Here is a 19,397-nt window from a genome sequence, read left to right as displayed (position 1 = left end):
CAAAAATGGCCTTTTCTAAGAGGGACTGTTACTAGCATGGGCTATCAATGATAAACACCCCCAAAAACCATAGTAAGTGATGACGTTTCTGCTCTTAGCTTAGTGGAACGAGACCGCATTCTCTGAATTAGTGAGGTGATTGAGCGCTGGTCAAAGTAAAGAGCATTCAACGATCAGGTTGGGTTCAGCTCAATGCTCAAACGACACAAAACCCATTAAGGATAGACCACTTATCAATGTACAGTGATTATCACCCACCAGCAAGGCCACACTTGGGGACGAGAGCGCTTTAAAAGGAAACATGGCTTCTTTTGTCTGAAATGCATAAGCAGAGGGTTGTTTGAAGGACAAAAAAATAAACATGTTGGCCCAAAACCAAAAGAGCATCATTTTCCGTCAGTGCACTGGTTTATATTCCACTATTATGAAATGAAGTGCCAACTTTCTCAATTAAACATTGATGGAACAGAGCCAAGCCTTTTGAGTTGAATTATTAACTGTAGCGTGTGACGCTGAAGCTCTTGTTTATGCTATGCTATTCTCTTTCCACATGTTTTTACATTCCTTCAAACCACAACTAAAAAGTATCCGAATCCACTAACTTGCAGTGTCCACATACTTATGTATATATAGTGTACACACACACACACACACACACACACACACACACACACACACACACACACACACACACACACACACACACACACACACACACACACACACACACACACACACACACACACACACACACACACACACACACACACACACACACACACACACACACACACACACACAAATGGAACATCCAACAATTTCTAAAGCGTTTACAGAGCTACAGTTCATAAGGAAATCAGTCAATTATATCTGTATTTTCAGTTATGTGAAATCCATAGATTAGGGCTTAATTTATTCATTTCAATTGACCAATTTATTTATATGAACTAACTCTGTAACATCTTTGAAATGGTTGCATGTTGCCTTTTATATTTGATCCCTTGCCATAAAGGTTGACAATTTGTAACTTTCACTTGCTTGACACACTATCATACCTTTTGGTTGGTTGCATTTCACTTCACTCACATTAACATCTGTTAACCATGTGTATGGGACCAATAACTATTTGACTTGTAGTGCATAAGTCTCTGGTTCTCCCATTAATGAGTCCCAGTCATCTTGTCATTCTTCAGCACTGTCATTACGCACTTTGTTCATGGTGCCGGCCAGACATGTTTTCCTTGTTGGGAACTTGTTTGCCAACTACAGTCAAATTGTCCATGGTGACATTTCACCCCTTGCCAACCTAAGGTTCCACAAGCCTCATCCCTACATTCTCCGACACTCGCTTACTTGCTGCCCAGATGTGGATATTTTCACAGATATTGAAAACCGTTCAACATATACAATTACGCACGCTTTCACTCCCAAGTATGCCAGAGTAGGCTGATAAGACTGCTTTGATTCGGTGGACTGATATAGGGTACATACCATTGTATGATAATTAGAGTGGATCAATAGAATAGTCCGCCCTGTTCATTCACAATTGTCGATAATGTAATTAGCCATTGTTCGCTTCCACTTGCTCATCAACTCACCCATTCTCCCTTATCGCACTTTACTTATTTCATCTACTATGTGTGTGAAATTTGTTTCAGTATAGTTTAGGTTCAGTTGTGGCAATTATCAATTTGATTATCAGCTGGACACCACTTTCAACTGTCCTCAGGATCAGTGGAGCAGGCCCTACTGTTGGATTAAGGAGGAGCAACGGGGGAAACCATTAGAAAAACACGCCCTCCTCAAACTGGTTATAACGCCAGTTCTGTTTGTGATATTAAGATTCTAAACACTGACAGTGTGTCATTTAGACTTATTTAGGAAAAGTCAAGGATGGAGGGGGGCATGACTCCCAGACAGCCTTAGCTAAATTCTTGTTTGAGAAATTGCCCTTTGCTAAGAAGCTATTGTTTCTTTATGACCCTTTTCATTGAAAACAATCACAGTAAGGTACTTAATTGTTACCCAGAAATGATTTGATGTTGAGATTTTAAATAAGCTGATTGGACCTTCAAGCTCCCAACTTGTTGTAATTCACGCCTTTTTTTTGTCCAATTCTAAAGCGTTACACTTGGGTACACTTTAAAAGGTGTCCCATCTTTATACTGTAGGTGTTAAAGTCACAAGGCCATAAAACCCTCTGACAAACATGCCTTTCAAACCAATAAACGGTTTCCATTAGAGCAGATTTCATCAAAAGGGTAACAATCACGGCACCATTACACTCGGAGCAGATCGTTTAACATCACCTGAGGTATCATTCATTATGGCGTGGCTTTAACCCCCTACACTCCCTAACCCCTGGGGCGTGCTGCTATGGGTAAGGGAAAAATAAAATCTAAATTAAACATTTTCAGAGACCGAAACAATAAAAAGAGCACATCAAACTGTCTTGGAAGGAGAGCTGTTGGGCTACGGTGGCTCAGAAGGTAACAAAAGTAACGCAGAGCTCAAGGCAGAATGGTGTCATCAGTGAAAGTTGGAATTTAATGCACCGAGCCTTTTCAGAAATGAGCCAGGCCTAGTATTCTCCTTGTGCGCCAAACTGCTATGACATCAGTGTGCTAATGTTAGCTCTCCTGCTCCCTTAGGGCATTGAGGAGAAGGCATATGGTGTGCATCCTTGTGCTAATTTGAATTTAGGATGGTTCTGTATCCACTCAAGGATTTGACAGTATGTTGACCTATAACTAGGCAATACTGAACCATATGGATGATCATTTGAATTAAGTGCCAGAGCAATATGATACTCCAGGTATTATTTTATATGTGTTTGGCATGAAGGGAAGGGCATTTTAATTTGAACATATTGCAGCTGACATGTACAGTACCAGTCCAGTTTGGACACACCTACTCATTCAAGGGTTTCTCTTTATTTTTTACTATTTTCTACATTGTGAAATTCTAGTGAAGACAGAAAAACTATGAAATAACACATGGAATTATGTAGTAACCCCAAAGAAAGGGTTAAACAAAACAAAATATAATGTTATATTTGAGATTCTTCAAAGTAGCCACCCTGTGCCTTTCCTTGGAAGTAATTTGAGCAACAACAAATCAAATCAAATGTATTTATATAGCCCTTTGTACATCAGCTGATAACTCAAAGTGCTGTACAGAAACCCAGCATAAAACCCCAAACAGCAAGCAATGCAGGTGTAGAAGCACGGTGGCTAGGAAAAACTCCCTAGAAAGGCCAAAACCTAGGAAGAAACCTAGAGAGTAACCAGGCTATGTGGGGTGACCAGTTCTGGAGATTATAACAGAACATGGCCAAGATGTTCAAATGTTCATAAATGACCAGCATGGTCAAATAGTAATAATCACAGGCAGAACAGTTGAAACTGGAGCAGCAGCACGGCCAGGTGGACTGGGGACAGCAAGGAGTCAATCATGCCAGGTTGTCCTGAGGCATGGTCCTAGGGCTCAGGTCCTCCGAGAGAAAGAAAGAATAAAACAGAGAATTAGAGAGAGCAAAGAATAAAACAGAGAATTAGAGAGAGCATACTTAAATTCACACAGGACACCGGATAGGACGTTCATTTGAACCGGTTGACTGGTGAATAGTTAACTTTTTGCATTTGCTTTCATGTCTCAGAATCGCCTAGCTCCTTTGCAAATGGTTATTCTATCACATAATATTGATACAATCCTCAATAGTACAAACCTTTCTGATTGGGTACTTAAGATTTACCAAAAAACTTGCAGTCAATAAGTCCCTTTATCCCTGTGGGAACAGGGTATATCTGTGTCATTATGCTTCGGACATCCTGACGAGTTCTCTAACGCAGCACCTGCAGGAGTGATTCTGCAAGATTAAGTGTTAACTAAGTGCAGACTCGGCTTTCTTTGTCCATTTGCAAAGCCCAATGCTGCAAAGAGGCTGTAATGAACAACTCTTACCTTTGGAAATCTTTAGCTCTGGAAGAGTTGTCTGACTCAAAGCAAGGAAGGAATAATGTATTATCATATCAACCTCAGTGGTGAACAATGACTCACTACTGGCGGCAGGTAAGCCTACCGGTTAGCGCGTTTGGCCAGTAACCGAAATGCCGCTGGTTTCGAATAGCCAAGCTGACAAAGTAAAAATATTTTGATATGTCCTAGAGCAAGGCACTTAATCATAATTTGCTCCGGGGCAGTGTACTACTATGCCTGACCCTGTAAAGCAACACATTTCACTGCACCTATCTGGTGTGTGTGACAATGCAACAATTATTATGATTACCATTGTAGACATTATCTGTAACACGAGCGAAACCACTGCATTCTTAAGCAGGGAGGAGTGCCATCAAAAGCAGATGTCTCAAATGTGGTCTACGTGCTGAGCTACAGCTGCCTAAAAACATCCCAAAGGCCAAAACTCGCTTCAGTTACTGTCCACCGAGCAGTCAGCCTGCCAAATTACACAGAGGTACAGACAGAGGAGAAGCAAAAGTTAAGTCGAGAGCCAGTCAAAGTGTTTACGGAACAAAATCAGAAATCCAAATGTGTCTGAAATATTTTGAAGAGACTGATAATTTATCATCATATCATAAGGAGCAGTCGGAGGGTCCAGGTGTAAGAGACATGGAGGGTGAAAGAGAAGTGAAGGAGAGAAAGACAAATGGAGAGCAATGAAGACCTCAAGAGATGGGGAAAATAATGACGACCATTCCTCCTATCTATCACTCTTTGATGGAGTGAGAGCTCAACTGTCATTTTGCCTGAGCAAAAACTAAAACTTCTGTAGAGTCTGAAGCCCCCCCCCATCTCCTTCCCCTACAATCCCTCAGGCCAGCAACATCTTTAAATATGATGCCCCTCTACTCTGATAATGTACACCATCCATCTCACTCTGTGGGAGGAAGTAGACATTAGAAGGTAGCCTAGTGGTTAGAGCGCTGGGTCAGTAACAGAAAGGTTGCTACATCAAAACCCTGAAGTGCCAAGGGGAAAAAAACTCTTGTTCCGCCCCTGAACAACGCCACTCTTCCTAGGCCTTCATTGTAAATAAGAATTTGATCTTAACTGACTTGCCTAGTTAAAGGCAGTGGCTTTCAGGGAGAGTAACTTGGTAATGGACGTGCTGGACCAATTATATTCCATGGACATACTCTGTATTCAAAAACTATTTCACAAGGAACCAGTTAAACATTGAATTTATCTGTAATAGGCCTAAATCATGTCATTTTCAGAGAGTAAGCCTGAACTGCCTGAGTCAGTGTCCTAAATCTGGATCTAAACTAAACAGAACATCCAGTACAGTACAAGGTCACTTTTGGTTTCCTGACAAATAGTGCCACAGAGGCCTAACCCTAAGAGGGAGGGTAATTATTTTCCACTGAGAGGATATATATATGGGGGATAAATCAGAGTAAGGAAAGCAAAGCAATTTTTTTATTTAACTAGACAAGTCAGTTAAGAACAAATTCTTATTTTTAATGACAGTCTACGAACAGTGGGTAGTTTGTTCAGGGGAAGAATGACAGATTTGTACCTTGTCAGCTCGGGGATTCGATCTTGCAACCTTTCGGTTACTAGTCCAACGCTCTAACCACTAGGCCACGCTGCTGCCCAAGATTTACTGTAATACAACTGCTTCTACTATGGTGGGTTACAGGATGCTGCACTACACCGCAGATTACTGAACAGATACCACACCAATGGTGTCCAGGTGGAGATTAGATGAGACAATTAACTGTCAAGACTGAACAAGTATGATTGACTAATTTAGCCAACATTAAACCTTCCCATCGGTAGCACAATATAAATGCCCATTGAATATGTCAATGTAGTATAAATATACCACCAATGCTTATCTATTTTAGGTATTCCGTTTTCCCATGTCTTGTGACCAATCTTACATTTGCTTGAGTCATTTTGCAGTTGCTCTTATTCAAAGCGATTTTCAATATGTGCGTTCAACTATGGGAGGGGTGAAACAACCACATGAGGCTTTCGAGTGAGATGTCAATTAGGGTTCCAATCCACAGTGTTTAATTGACCATTCAATTTTTAGACAAATGTGGAGTATTCATTTCCATACCCTCGAAGTGCAATGTCATCTCATGAGATGTGCTTTTTTGGAGGGCCTTTGTGTGGGAATGTCTAATAATCAAATGTATTTCTGTAGCCCTTCTTACATCAGCTGATCTATCAAAGTGCTGTACAGAAACTCAGCCTAAAACCCCAAACGGCAAGCAATGCAGATGTAGAAGCAGTGTGGGATATTGAATTAGTACAACTGAAGAGAGAGATTGCTGTCACCTCTTGTGACCTCTCTAAGAGATCCATTTCAGTATTCAGAAAACACATTCTACCATGTTGATTCATTACTTAAACAGCCTAAAAATTCCAATAAAACGATCCAGGTTGAAGTTCACTTTTCTTTACTTTGTCTTACACTAGCATGAATTTGGCAAAAAAGTTGTTAGTTATAGTGCAGTATTTGTTTAGTTTCATAGCACAAAAGTTTGTTCTCACAATATTTCTCACACTGGCTTTAGACACCGAGGGAGCAGGCCTGCCCTGGCAAGTGCAGGGGGGTTGCCGAGCAACATGTGCCTCAGAGGGAGTCAACGTCTGCATTTAGTGACAAATTCCTATGAATTTGTGAATCTATTCAGAGTGAACAGCTAGCGTGACAGCTAACATGGCTTTAAAAAAAAAATGATTTCCATTAATAGGGAGATGTATCTAACAAAATAAATATACTGAACAAAAATCAACCCGCAACAATTTGAAATATTTTACTGAATTACTGTTCATAAGGAAATGAGTCCATTTTTAATATACACTAAAGAAAAATAGAAATGCAACATGTAAAGTTTTGGTCCCATGTTTCATTCTCAGTCAACCTTGAGGTATATTTGGACATGCCAATTCAATGAGCTTAATTGTGCAATGAATAAATGCAGAGTAGGTCTCGTAAAACATTGAGAAATTTGTTCCTCAGAAATTGGCCATGCACACGCACACACCTCCAAACTATTCTATATTCAAATCACTGCTGACAGTCACCATTTAACGAAAGCATAAAGATGCTGATGATGAAATACAGTACTGTACAGTATATGCCTTTACATTTGCATAATAACACATTTTGAAGATAAACCACCTGCATTTGTTTATTAGGCTATAGCAGAACAGCATAATGGTCCAGACGACCCTTGATGTGCCTGGTGAGTAGTTGGTCAAGTTCTGTTGTCAGAAGAGGAATGGACATTTCAGGGTGAACCGACGACCTGATGAACCCGCCAGGTATGTTGACTCTTCCTGTCTGAGGTGGAGTTCCAATGCTCACAGGTGTGCCTGGCCCTCTTCAATGTGTCATTCTCCGCCTGGCTCTGGACCAATGAAATCAGCTGTCGCCCGTATCGCTGCCCTGAGATAATGTCTCTCTTTCTGCTGGTCTGCCTTCAATGACTCTATCTCGGTCTTCAAAGTTCGAATCTGATCCATGTGCACCTTCATCTGATGAGCAGAATGGTACCGCCCAGAGCCCCCATCGATTACTGTGGCCTATGATAGAAACGGTAGATACATTTAATTCTTAATTTGACTCCAACACACATGCTGCGTACACATTTTAAGAATCTAGCAAAACTAACTGCTTTCTTGGCAACCATGAGTTTTTTCGTTGCGGCCCGTTGTCCAGCCCTTTGTCCACTGATCTTCACGGATGGTTGTCTGCATGGTTGTATGCGCTGCAAAAACACATTCCCGTTTTTAGTATACAATAATTTTTATTTATTACATTTTTATTGAACCTTTATTCCATTATCGATGTTATTATGGATGTTATTGTGACTTTCACACCTACAGTACCCAGGCTATAAAGAGTCTATTGTCCTGCTAATCTGGCTACAAGTGTTTTAACCTGTTTTCAAAATGCCATCAGCTGTCCATCGCTACTGTAAATAAAAACATCTTACATCTTGTTTACATTCTTTATTGTAACCACTATCACAAATCATTTGTATCTACCTTTCTAATTACTTTTAGAGTTTGGGATTTACAAATGTGTGCTTTTCATGTCATTTTTTGTTAAATCCAGTTCGGATATAAGTAACTTTTGAGTGACTCCTTTTAGTGAGAGGTCTAATGCTTTAATGTTTAATAATATCTTCCCTCCGAATTCATATCTTAGGGGCATTTGTTTGCACCATTATTAGTTACATTGTTTTAGTTTGAATGTGCCGACTGGCACGAAGTATAGCGGGAACGTTTCCGTAGTCAGCACCATTATTAGTGCAATGTCCCTTAAAGTGTTGCTCTTTGCTACCTGGTGGGGTGGGGGTGCCATCAGCTGTCCATCGCCATCAGCTGTCCATCGCCATCAGCTGTCCATTCAGTGGATACAGCTGGAGAACTGCAAGGCAATTCCATTTCTCCTCCTCTCTTCCCCATGGGCTAGGTCCGTCTTCTGTGCGCAAAAGGACTCCTGCTTGGACTGAGGGCAGGGATTAAAAAATATAGGACAAAACACGAGACAACACTACATAAAGAGAGACCTAAGATGACAACATAGCAAGGGAGCACATCATGACAACACAGCATGGTAGCAACATAACATGGCAGCAGCACAAAACATGGTACAAACATTATTGGGCACAGACAACAGCACGAAGGGGTCCTGGATGGTTGGGAGCTTGGCCTCAGTGATGTACTGGGCCGTAAACACTACCCTCTGTAGCGCCTTTTGGTCAGATGCCAAGCAGTTGCCATACCAAGCATTTAGTCAAGATGCTCTCACTGGTGCAGCTGTACAACTTTTTGATGATCTGAGAGTCCATGCCAAATATTTTCAGCCTCCTGAGGAGGAAGAGGTGTTTTTGTGCCATCTTCACCACTGTTTGGACCATGATTGGTCCTTAGTGATGTGGACACTGAGAAACTTGAAGCTCTCGACCTGCTCCGTTACAGCCCCGTCGATGTGAATGTGGGGGAGTGTTCTGCCAACCGTTTCCTGTATTCCATAATCGCCACCTCTGCTGCACTCTCATTAAATGGGGTGCACAGATCCTTCTGCTTCGATCTGTCACATTCTTGTTGTGCAGATGGCCTGATTTTTAACCCAATCAGTTATAAGCACAAAAGCTTATTTCTCTAAAATGTTGTGCACAAATGTTTACATCCCTGTTACTGAGCATTTCTCCTTTGCCAAGATAACCCTTCCACCTGACCAGTGTGGCATATCAAGAAGCTGATTAAACGGCATGATCATTATTCAGGTGCACCTTGTGCTGGGGACAATAAAAGGCACTTTTAAAATGTGCAGTTTTGGTACACAACACAATGCCACAGATGTGTCATCTGAGCTGTTGCCAGAAAATGTAATGTTAATTTCTCTACCATAAGCTGTCTCCAATGTCGTTTTATCGAATGTGGCAGTACGTCCAACCGGCCTCATCCGGCTTCTTCACCTGTGGGATCGCCTGGGGAGGGGGCTGCTGAGGAATTCATCTGTAATAAAACTCCTTGATTTGCTGGACCTGGCAAACTTTTGAAATGGTTGCATGTTGCGTTTTATATTTTTGTTCAGTATTAGTGGGCTAACAGTCTTGTGACATGCAGGAGACCTAGTTCGAACCCAGTCAGTCACAAGAGCAAGATTCAATAGGGAGTAGAAAGGCAATCCATAGCGGCTTTTATGACTCCCTTCTAACGAGGCCTGTGATCATCATAGACTGGGAACAGAAGGCAAATCCTTGCTCGAGTCTTAGCTTTCAGGGATGGGGACATAATAGCGCATAGCCAAAACGGTTCAAATGCTAGAGCAAAATTAATTGGAAGAAAATAAATCAAATATATTCAACATGCCACATTGGCTTCAGAAGCTTTTCTGTTTACCACAGTGAGAATTTGATTATCTGTTCACTAACTTTCATACCTGGCAAACTACCAGGATGTTGTCTGGTTTTGAATCTGAATTTGGGGAACGTTGTTTTTGAAAACTGAATTTGAATGCATTTGAGAAGTTGGGATATATGAAACTTTGATCAAATTTAAATTATAGTTTGCAAACTTGATAGACAATGTTTTAAATATCTACACTATTGAAACTGAATATATAAATATTGAACTTGAATGTTAAACTGAAAGATGATTTTAAAACAAAATACAATATTCATTCAGTTCAGTTTCAAATCGGGCGGGATGTAGCCTAGTGGTTAGAGTGTTGGGCAAGTAACCGGAAGGTTGCTAGATCAAATCCCCGAGCTGACAAGGTAAAAATCTGTCATTCTCCCACTGTTCCCAGGCTGTCATTGTAAATAAGAATTTGTTCATAACTGACTTGCCTAGGTAAATAAAAAAATACATTAAAATAATTCCTGAAATACCTGTTCAATCTTACCTTTTGCTTTCTCACCTGGGAAACTGATTCCATTGCATTATCACTGTCAGTTATGGTCTATAGAGCAGCGTGATGTGACAGGCCCGTAATCTGCAGTCATTGCTCATTCATTGAGTTAGACACTTTCCCCTTACTACTTTCCCCTTGTTTCCTTCTCTCCTCCTTTTGCTCTATCTCTCCTCCTCCCTAGGGCCAAACAGGCCCCTCCCCCTTTGGTAACAGTCATCGAGGGCAAAACATTCTCAGATGGTGCTGAGTAGAGTAAGCAGCTGGCGTAGTAGGGGAGCGAGAGGTGGAGAGCCACAGTACAGGGAAGAAAAGAGAAGGGTGGAGAGAGAATAGCCTCTTCTGTAAAATAAGCTTCAATGAGAGAGAGAGAAAGCGAGGGAGGGTCACTGTACAGAGAAAAAGAGGGAGTGCAAGTGATGCAGAGCAGCACCGTGGGGACCCTTAAGTAAACTGCCGGTGAGGAAATATTAATGACCCTTACAGCGCTCACTGTGCATCGTCCCACTGGTGATCGGAGCCTAGGCGCCGGAGAAGCCCTGAGAAAGGTGTCACATTAAGAGTAGCCCTGGGGTGCTCTCCACAAAGCGCTCCCGCCACCAACACAACCACTCTCACACTTAGATCAGGGGCACGCCGGGGAACGTAGCCACACAGTGGACTGGAGGACAGAAGAGGAGAGCCCGGAGAGCGGAACAAGAAGGATTACACCCCGAAGAAGAGTCCATTCCCCTCGCGACCCCTGACCCCCTGTGCCACCATGAGCAGCTGCAGGAAGAGGTGCAAGAGGGAGATGTTTAAATTCGCTCAGTACCTGTATAGACTTGTCACGGGCACGCTTCATGCAGGTAAAGTTTCTGAAGGGCTTTGTGCCATACCTTGTCGGCTACTGTGTTTTGTGTGTACAGTAACTCTCTTGCTTTGAGTCCTGCTGAGATGGGCTGTAGCCTAACATTTGTTATCTTGGTTATCTCGTCGTACTTTTGGAAGCTGCTCCTAAACGTGTTCATTTATGGTCACTTACTTCACGGTGCAAAGCAGAGCACAGCTTCCACAGAAGCATAAAACCTCCACACAGAGCAAGCACACTTTAATGCTTGCCGTGCCTTGTGGTGTCTAGCTCATGTATACGGTCATGACAAGTTGGAGTACAATGAAAAATACCGGAGTTGGAGTGTGCTTTATTACATGCGCCAGGTCATTGTGTGTGTGTGTGTGTGTGTGTGTGTGTGTGTGTGTGTGTGTGTGTGTGTGTGTGTGTGTGTGTGTGTGTGTGTGTGTGTGTGTGTGTGTGTGTGTGTGTGTGTGTGTGTGTGTGTGTGTGTGTGTGTGTGTGTGTGTGTGTGTGTGTGTGTGTGTGTGTGTGTGTCAGAGCGAGAGATTGGTAAGGAGGAGTCTGGGAGGGACTGTTAAAAGAAGTCACCACCATCTCCACCTTGGACAGGTGCCTGAATATATGTCACTGATCGCTAGTAGTGTACAACCCTTCCAGCATGCCTGAGCTGCAGTACACAAAATGTGACGTAGTCACTGAGAACCATTTACACAGCTTCATCAAAGAAGCCCATAATGTGTTTTATGGGTTTTGTCGTAGATCAATCTGAGAATCATTATGGCTGACAATCCAACAGTCTTTCATACCTGGCCACAATTGATTTATAGAATGCTGCATTTTACTTTAATATGCACTATATTTTATGTTTAAGGTTATAAACTAATCTGTTTCCTGAACATTTACTTTAATGAATCCATAAGGCTGTTGGTTCCAGTGTATTCATGGACAAAGTGTGTTCTTTGTCATCGAAAGTGACGAAGTATCAACCAGTTGGCAAAGTTACCTTGGTCAGCGTGTTGCTTGCTCCTCAGCGAACCTCTTGACGGGTCAATTATACAGCCTTCCTGCATCAGAAAACAAAAAAATCTCAAATCATTTCTAAGTCGCTCTGGATAAGAGTGTCTGCTAAATGACTTAAATGTATAGTCACTGCCTTGTTTGCATGATTTAGGTGTCATTGTAAAACTCATCCCAAGTATGCCTATATTAACAGATGTATTTCTGCACCAGCTTAACTCCCACATCTGAGCTTTGGCGATGGGACTGGTAATGAACAAATGAGATTGAACAAGATTACATATTGGATATATATTACGTTCAATACAGAACAAAGGTCACTTATAGTAGCAGGTGGGGAGAACATGTTCTATAGATACTGTATGCATGCAGTATTTATAGAACTCACCATGTATACATTTATTCATTTAATCCGTGTTTGCTTATCCTTCTCGCTCTCAGTCAGATGATGTTCATGTATAATGAAGACACTGGCGTTTGTCATCACCAGAGTTCATTGTCATCTCTGTGTGGTCTCCTTAGGCTAGTGGACATCATGTCCCTGTCTTGTTAGTACATTCATTTGGCTGTCTAGCAGAAGGGCTGGTTGATTATCTCCCTATGTGTATGAGGTGGCCCGAAGCCTCAGAGGTGCTGAATGAAAATGCTAATGACTGGCAGAGGCAATTTTGCACCTTATGAAGTGGTATGTGGGACTGAATGTACTTCATGAATAGCTGCTCCATGCTCATTGCATATGGACATTAATTAGTGCACGCATGCCTATAATACGGTCGTTGCCACAGTCAAAAACCCTGCCTATTTCTACAATTTATCTTCTTAAAATATTTAACCTATCCACACTGCTAACCTTATGCCTAACCTTAAATTAAGATCAATAAACATTTGTTTTCATGAAGTTAACGATTATAGACCATTTGACTTTGTGGCTGTGGTAACTAGTGGACACCCCCTGTAATACATGTACAGTGCATTTTTTCCCCTCATCAATCTACACTCACTACCCCATAATGACAAAGCAAAAACAGTTTTTTGGTTGTTTTTTTGCATATGTATTAAAAATGAATAAGTATTCTGTAAATTATTCAGTACTTTGTTGAAGCACCTTTGGCAGCGATGACAGCCTTGTGTCTTCCCAGGTATGACGTTGGAAGCTTGGCACACCTGTATTTGGGGAGTTTCTTCCATTCTTCTCTGCAGATTCTCTCAAGCTCTGTCAGATTGGATGGAAAGTGTCGCTGCATAGCTATGTTCAGGTCTCTCCAGAGATGTTAGATCGGGTTCAAGTCCGGGCTCTGGCTGGGCCTCTCAAGGACATTCAGAGACTTGTCCCGAAGCCATTCCTACGTTGTCTGGGCTGTGTGCTCAGGGTTGTTGTCCTGTTGGAAGGTGAACCTTCACCCCAGCCTAAGCTCCTGAGTGTTCTGGAGCAGGTTTTCATCAAGGATCTCTCTACTTTGCTCTGTTCATTTTTCCCTCAATCCTGACTACTCTCCCTGTCCCTGCTGCTGATAAACATCCCCACAGCATGATGCTGTCACCATCATGCTTCACCGTAGGGATGATATTGGCAAGGTGATGAGTGGTGTCAGGTTTCCTCCAGATGTGACGCTTGGAATTCACGCCGAAGAGTTAATCTTGGTTTCATCAAACCAGAGAATCTTGCTTCTCATGGTCTGAGTGTCCTTTAGGTGCCTTTTGGCAAACTCCTAGCTGGTTGTCATATGCCTTTTACTGAGGAGTAGCTTCTGTCTAGCCACTCTACCATAAAGGCCTGATTGGTGGAGTGCTGGAAGTTTCTCCCATCTCCACAGAGGAACTCTGGAGCTCTGTCAGAGTGACCATTGGGTTCTTGGTCACATCCCTGACCAAGGCCCTTCTCCCTATTTGCTCAGTTTGGTCAGAGGTTAGCTCTAGGAAGAGTCTTGGTGGTTCCAAACGATTTCAATGTAAGTATGTTGGAGGCCACTGTGTTTCTGAGGATCTTCAATGCTGCAGAAATGTTTTGGTACCCTTCCCCAGATCTATGCCTCAACACAATCCGGTCTCTGTGCTTTACAGACAATTCCTTCGACCTCATGGCTTGGTTTTGCTCTGACATGCACTGTAACCTCTGGGACCTCCTATAGACAGGTGTTTGCCTTTCCAAATCATGTCCAATCAATTGAATTTACCACAGGTGGACTCCAAGTTGTTGAAACATCTCAAGGATGATCAATGGAAAAAGGATGCACCCGAGCTCAATTTCGAGACTCACAGCAAAGGGTCTGAATACTAATTTAAATAAGTTATTTGTTTTATGTTTATAATACATTTCTAAAAATCTGTTCACTTTGTCATTATGGGGTATTGTGTGTAGATTGAGGAGGAAAACATGTTATTTAATCCATTTAAGAATAAGGCTGTAACTTAACAAAATGTGGGAAGGGGTCTGAATACTTTTCGAATGCACTGTAGAGGACATCTCAGAATTGGGGAAGTTAGCGGTTCAGTACCTGAATGGATTTAGTTGGATATGATATCTGGTTGTAGACATGGTCAACATGGTAAACAACAACAGTCCACAGGCTCGTCCTTGGTGGTCTTTTTTTTCTTTCTTTTCTCTCCAAAACTCTTGAACGTGCCGTCCTTGGTCAGCTCTCCCGCTATCTCTCTCAGAATGACCTTCTTAATCCAAATCAGTCAGGTTTCAAGACTAGTCATTCAACTGAGACTGCTCTTCTCTGTATCACGGAGGCGCTCCGCACCGCTAAAGCTAACTCTCTCTCCTCTGCTCTCATCCTTCTAGACCTATCGGCTGCCTTCGATACTGTGAACCATCAGATCCTCCTCTCCACCCTCTCCGAGTTGGGCATCTCCGGCGCGGCCCACGCTTGGATTGCGTCATACCTGACAGGTCGCTCCTACCAGGTGGCGTGGAGAGAATCTGTCTCCTCACCATGCGCTCTCACCACTGGTGTCCCCCAGGGCTCTGTTCTAGGCCCTCTCCTATTCTCGCTATACACCAAGTCACTTGGCTCTGTCATAACCTCACATGGTCTCTCCTATCATTGCTATGCAGACGACACACAATTAATCTTCTCCTTTCCCCCTTCTGATGACAAGGTGGCGAATCGCATCTCTGCATGTCTGGCAGACATGTCAGTGTGGATGACGGATCACCACCTCAAGCTGAACTTCGGCAAGACGGAGCTGCTCTTCCTCCCGGGGAAGGACTGCCCGTTCCATGATCTCGCCATCACGGTTGACAACTCCATTGTGTCCTCCTCCCAGAGCGCTAAGAACCTTGGCGTGATCCTGGACAACACCCTGTCGTTCTCAACTAACATCAAGGCGGTGGCCCGTTCCTGTAGGTTCATGCTCTACAACATCCGCAGAGTACGACCCTGCCTCACACAGGAAGCGGCGCAGGTCCTAATCCAGGCACTTGTCATCTCCCGTCTGGATTACTGCAACTCGCTGTTGGCTGGGCTCCCTGCCTGTGCCATTAAACCCCTACAACTCATCCAGAACGCCGCAGCCCGTCTAGTGTTCAACCTTCCCAAGTTCTCTCACGTCACCCCGCTCCTCCGCTCTCTCCACTGGCTTCCAGTTGAAGCTCGCATCCGCTACAAGACCATGGTGCTTGCTTACAGAGCTGTGAGGGGAACGGCACCTCAGTACCTCCAGGCTCTGATCAGGCCCTACACCCAAATAAGGGCACTGCGTTCATCCACCTCTGGCCTGCTCGCCTCCCTGCCACTGAGGAAGTACAGTTCCCGCTCAGCCCAGTCAAAACTGTTCGCTGCTCTGGCTCCCCAATGGTGGAACAAACTCCCTCACGACGCCAGGACAGCGGAGTCAATCACCACCTTCCGGAGACACCTGAAACCCCACCTCTTTAAGGAATACTTAGGACAGGATAAAGTAATCCTTCTCACCCCCCCTCCCCCCCTTAAAATATTTAGATGCACTATTGTAAAGTGGCTGTTCCACTGGATGTCATAAGGTGAATGCACCAATTTGTAAGTCGCTCTGGATAAGAGCGTCTGCTAAATGACTTAAATGTAAAAAAAAAATGTCTTGGGGAGATGTGTAATGATGGATGCCCTCCACCAATGGGCAGCCTTGCAGTGAGATGTCACGATTGCTCCACCAATTGGGCAGAGTGTAGGAGGGTCTTTTCCACTCAATTACACCAATCGTTGATCACCATTGGTGGTACGGAGCAAGGAGAGTACCATCTCTCCACCAAATGAGATGTTGGTTTCCATACCTACAGGAGATTGTCGTTCTCCCTTGCTTCATCAGAACATGTTTATGCATTTGTTCATTGAAACATAGATATTGTTTTTTTCAAAGTAGCATTATTCTGGCCTTTCGTTTTACAAATTGGGGGATAATATAGGCCCAAATGAAGTACATTTTTGTCAGTCATTTGTGTTTGTAGACTTCAGAGGCTGACTTATTTCAGGTCTGTGGATGCACCAGTATAACATGCTTTTTATAAAAGGAAAGCGGAATCTACTTAGTATATTTTGCTTAGGTGTAGTCTTTTCTGGCAGTTCTCTGTTTGACAGCTAAAGCCTAACATATTAATTATTAATAACAATGGATAAATGGAGAAGCTGTAATTCCCATTGGAGGAAACCCAATTCCTGTAAGCTTGCTGAATTAGGAAAACCAACATTTTATAGGCCACTTAAAGCCAGTTGAGCTGTTCTAAGTGTGCGTTGTCTCTTTCTCTAAACCTCCGATACCCGTTGGTGGCATCAAATTAGATTCTGACACAGCAAAGTGTTCACAATTTAAATACAGTATGTAAGTATGTAAGTTATTATGGATTTGTAAGAAGCCCAATGGTTTGATATGGAGGTGTTGCACTTTTGCTGTGGTGCTTTTATCTGAAACGACAAAATCCACATAATGCAACGTGGTCGTCTCTGCCAGTTATTTGCACATTTGGTGTAGAGCGGTTACCCCTAAACTAGGCTTATGTCCCCCATCTCTAATCAGTTATTTAGTATAGTCTAGCCCTACTCAATTTGATATATTTTAGCCTTTTCTTATGGGACAATGAGAAGATGCTCTTCGAGAGTGACTTAATGTGTTGTAAACCACCAATACTACTGCTCATTTGTATTTGGTCTTGAAACATATGCTGAGGGGTGTAACTGCCAATGGCCAATGAATATGATGCAATGCAACAAGAAGAGCAGTCACACCTGTGATGTAGATAAAAACCCACATGATTATATCAACCATTAATAATTCAACCATTAGAGCTGAGAATAGCATTTCCACCTCAGTTAACCCATTGTTGAAAAATCTGCACAGGCCAATTATTTTATAGAACCTGACGTGATTCATATGGTTTTTTTGACCAGAGCGATGGCCGCATCACTGTGATGATCTAGTAGGAGAATGATTGATTGTGCAAATTTCTGGACCATAAGACTTTAATTGAGATGTTCATTGTTCTAGAATAGGCTCCACAGACGTTGAAGACAAAGCACAGTCCATGCATGCTCTTTCTGTTACAAACAGTCACTAAGATTGTATCTTTATGCATAGGCCTACAGTGCAGTTTGTGTGACTTAATATGTTGCACCGGACTGTATATAAATTTGGTTATTTTACTGCCAACTATCATGTGAATGTGACGCTCCAGGTTTATTTGTGTGGATGAGGAGCAATTATGTCCAGCGCATAAGGTTATGACGAGTACAATTGCTAGAGTCAGGCCTCCGGTTGAATTTGTATTCATGGCACACATTCTATGATAACACTTTCACAGAGCAGATCCTTAAATTTTTCAGCAGTGGTCTGCCTCTGAGAGTAAAGGGGTGGGGCAAATCAAAATTGTACAGGTTCTTAAGCCATAAAACAAAACATTCCTATCAGCACTCAATACATTAAAAACCGCAACGATTTATCTGAGCACTGAGGGGAAACGCATTTCCCTTTTTATGTAGTCATTTTCACTGATTGAGGGAGGAAGAAATAAGTATTATCACCGAACTATTACTTAAGTGTATTAGAAGTTTTAAACCAGTACGTATTACGTGTTTACGCCTAAGCGGCCTAATTTCCGAGTCAATCCTTGCTTGTCAATATCCCCCCCAGACTTTGCGTAAAGACACTGCACAAGTGTTCCAAGTCTCCCCTGTACATTAGGCCTGCCTCTTCTTTTCTATGCCGCCGTTGCCCCTGCCTGCGCTACAGACAGCGTCCGGTAAATCTGCCATTTGCTCCAAGTCAGAGATCAGACATTTTCCCTTTTATTTGATTTTTTCCCTCTCCGGTCGGATGGCCCCCTTAGCATTCAGATTTCACCCGGAGGTGGCTCCTGTAATACATCATTTTCATCCGGACAGGCTCAGATACCTGGTTCTCATTCTGGAACATTACCTCCTATTTCCCTGCTGTTTTGTTTGTTTTTGAATCACTTACCTGGGGAAAGTTCCCATACAACGGACTGCAACAACTTCTCTCCCTCCCTGTCAAAGTAGAGGTGTACAGGCTTCTAGATTCTCTTGGAAGCGGTTCAGTGGTCCCTCATTGATTTTAAGTCATTTAATTTTGCTTGTCAACTAAATTACTTTGAATTCTGTCGAGACTAATATTTTCCCGTCCTTCCTTATTGAGAAATGTTGTACCGTCGGGGCTTAATTCTGTCGATTCAGCAGAAGATGTGTTCACGGGAAGTTGCTTGTAGGGAGGGATTTGCATAAACATTGCAAGTGTTTGCATCCAGCCCTAAGCTTAGGACATTACTGAGACCCACTCGTCGTCTCATGTCTGTTACAAAGTAGGGTCTGTTTGGAGGTTGTTTGTGTTTGAGTGTGCATCAGTGTGTGTTTTAGATATGAGCAAAGATCTGCATTCACGGGACCGTCACCATTTTCCTAGTATGTTTATTTTTTTTGTCTTTGTGTGTATGTGCCCTCAAGCGTGTCTGTAACTGGAGCATGCACATGTGACTGAGCTTGTGAAGGCTTTCCCTGCCCCGTGAAGACCAGTTGTACTTCTTTCCCTCGCTTTATGTTCCACCTGTCCTCTGGAGACTGCGCTCTCAAAGCCCGTAGTCCCAGACCAGACACTGAATATTTAATACCGTATTGCAGATTGCGTTGGCATGTTGTTGGCCCTCACAGTATG

General features: G+C 42.8%; 1 protein-coding gene across 2 annotated transcripts in view; it reads left to right on the top strand.

Moving 5' to 3' along the window:
* The window catches only part of kcnip4a (potassium voltage-gated channel interacting protein 4a), a 270,469-nt gene that overhangs the window by 68,240 nt on the left and 182,832 nt on the right, over positions 1–19,397 (top strand). The window contains exon 1 of one of the 2 annotated variants that reach the window (XM_046319224.1): positions 10,668–11,253. The exons of the other annotated variant lie outside the window; for it this stretch is intronic. Within the exon in view, the coding sequence (XP_046175180.1) occupies positions 11,166–11,253 (88 nt within the window). The 5' untranslated portion in view covers positions 10,668–11,165. Of the gene's footprint in view, positions 1–10,667; positions 11,254–19,397 lie in introns of those variants that run through there. 2 annotated transcript variants of the gene reach the window in all.

The sequence above is a fragment of the Oncorhynchus gorbuscha genome, linkage group LG21 (assembly GCF_021184085.1).
Source record: "Oncorhynchus gorbuscha isolate QuinsamMale2020 ecotype Even-year linkage group LG21, OgorEven_v1.0, whole genome shotgun sequence".
Classification (NCBI taxonomy): Eukaryota; Metazoa; Chordata; class Actinopteri; order Salmoniformes; family Salmonidae; genus Oncorhynchus; species Oncorhynchus gorbuscha.
This window is presented reverse-complemented; position numbering and strand designations above follow the sequence as displayed.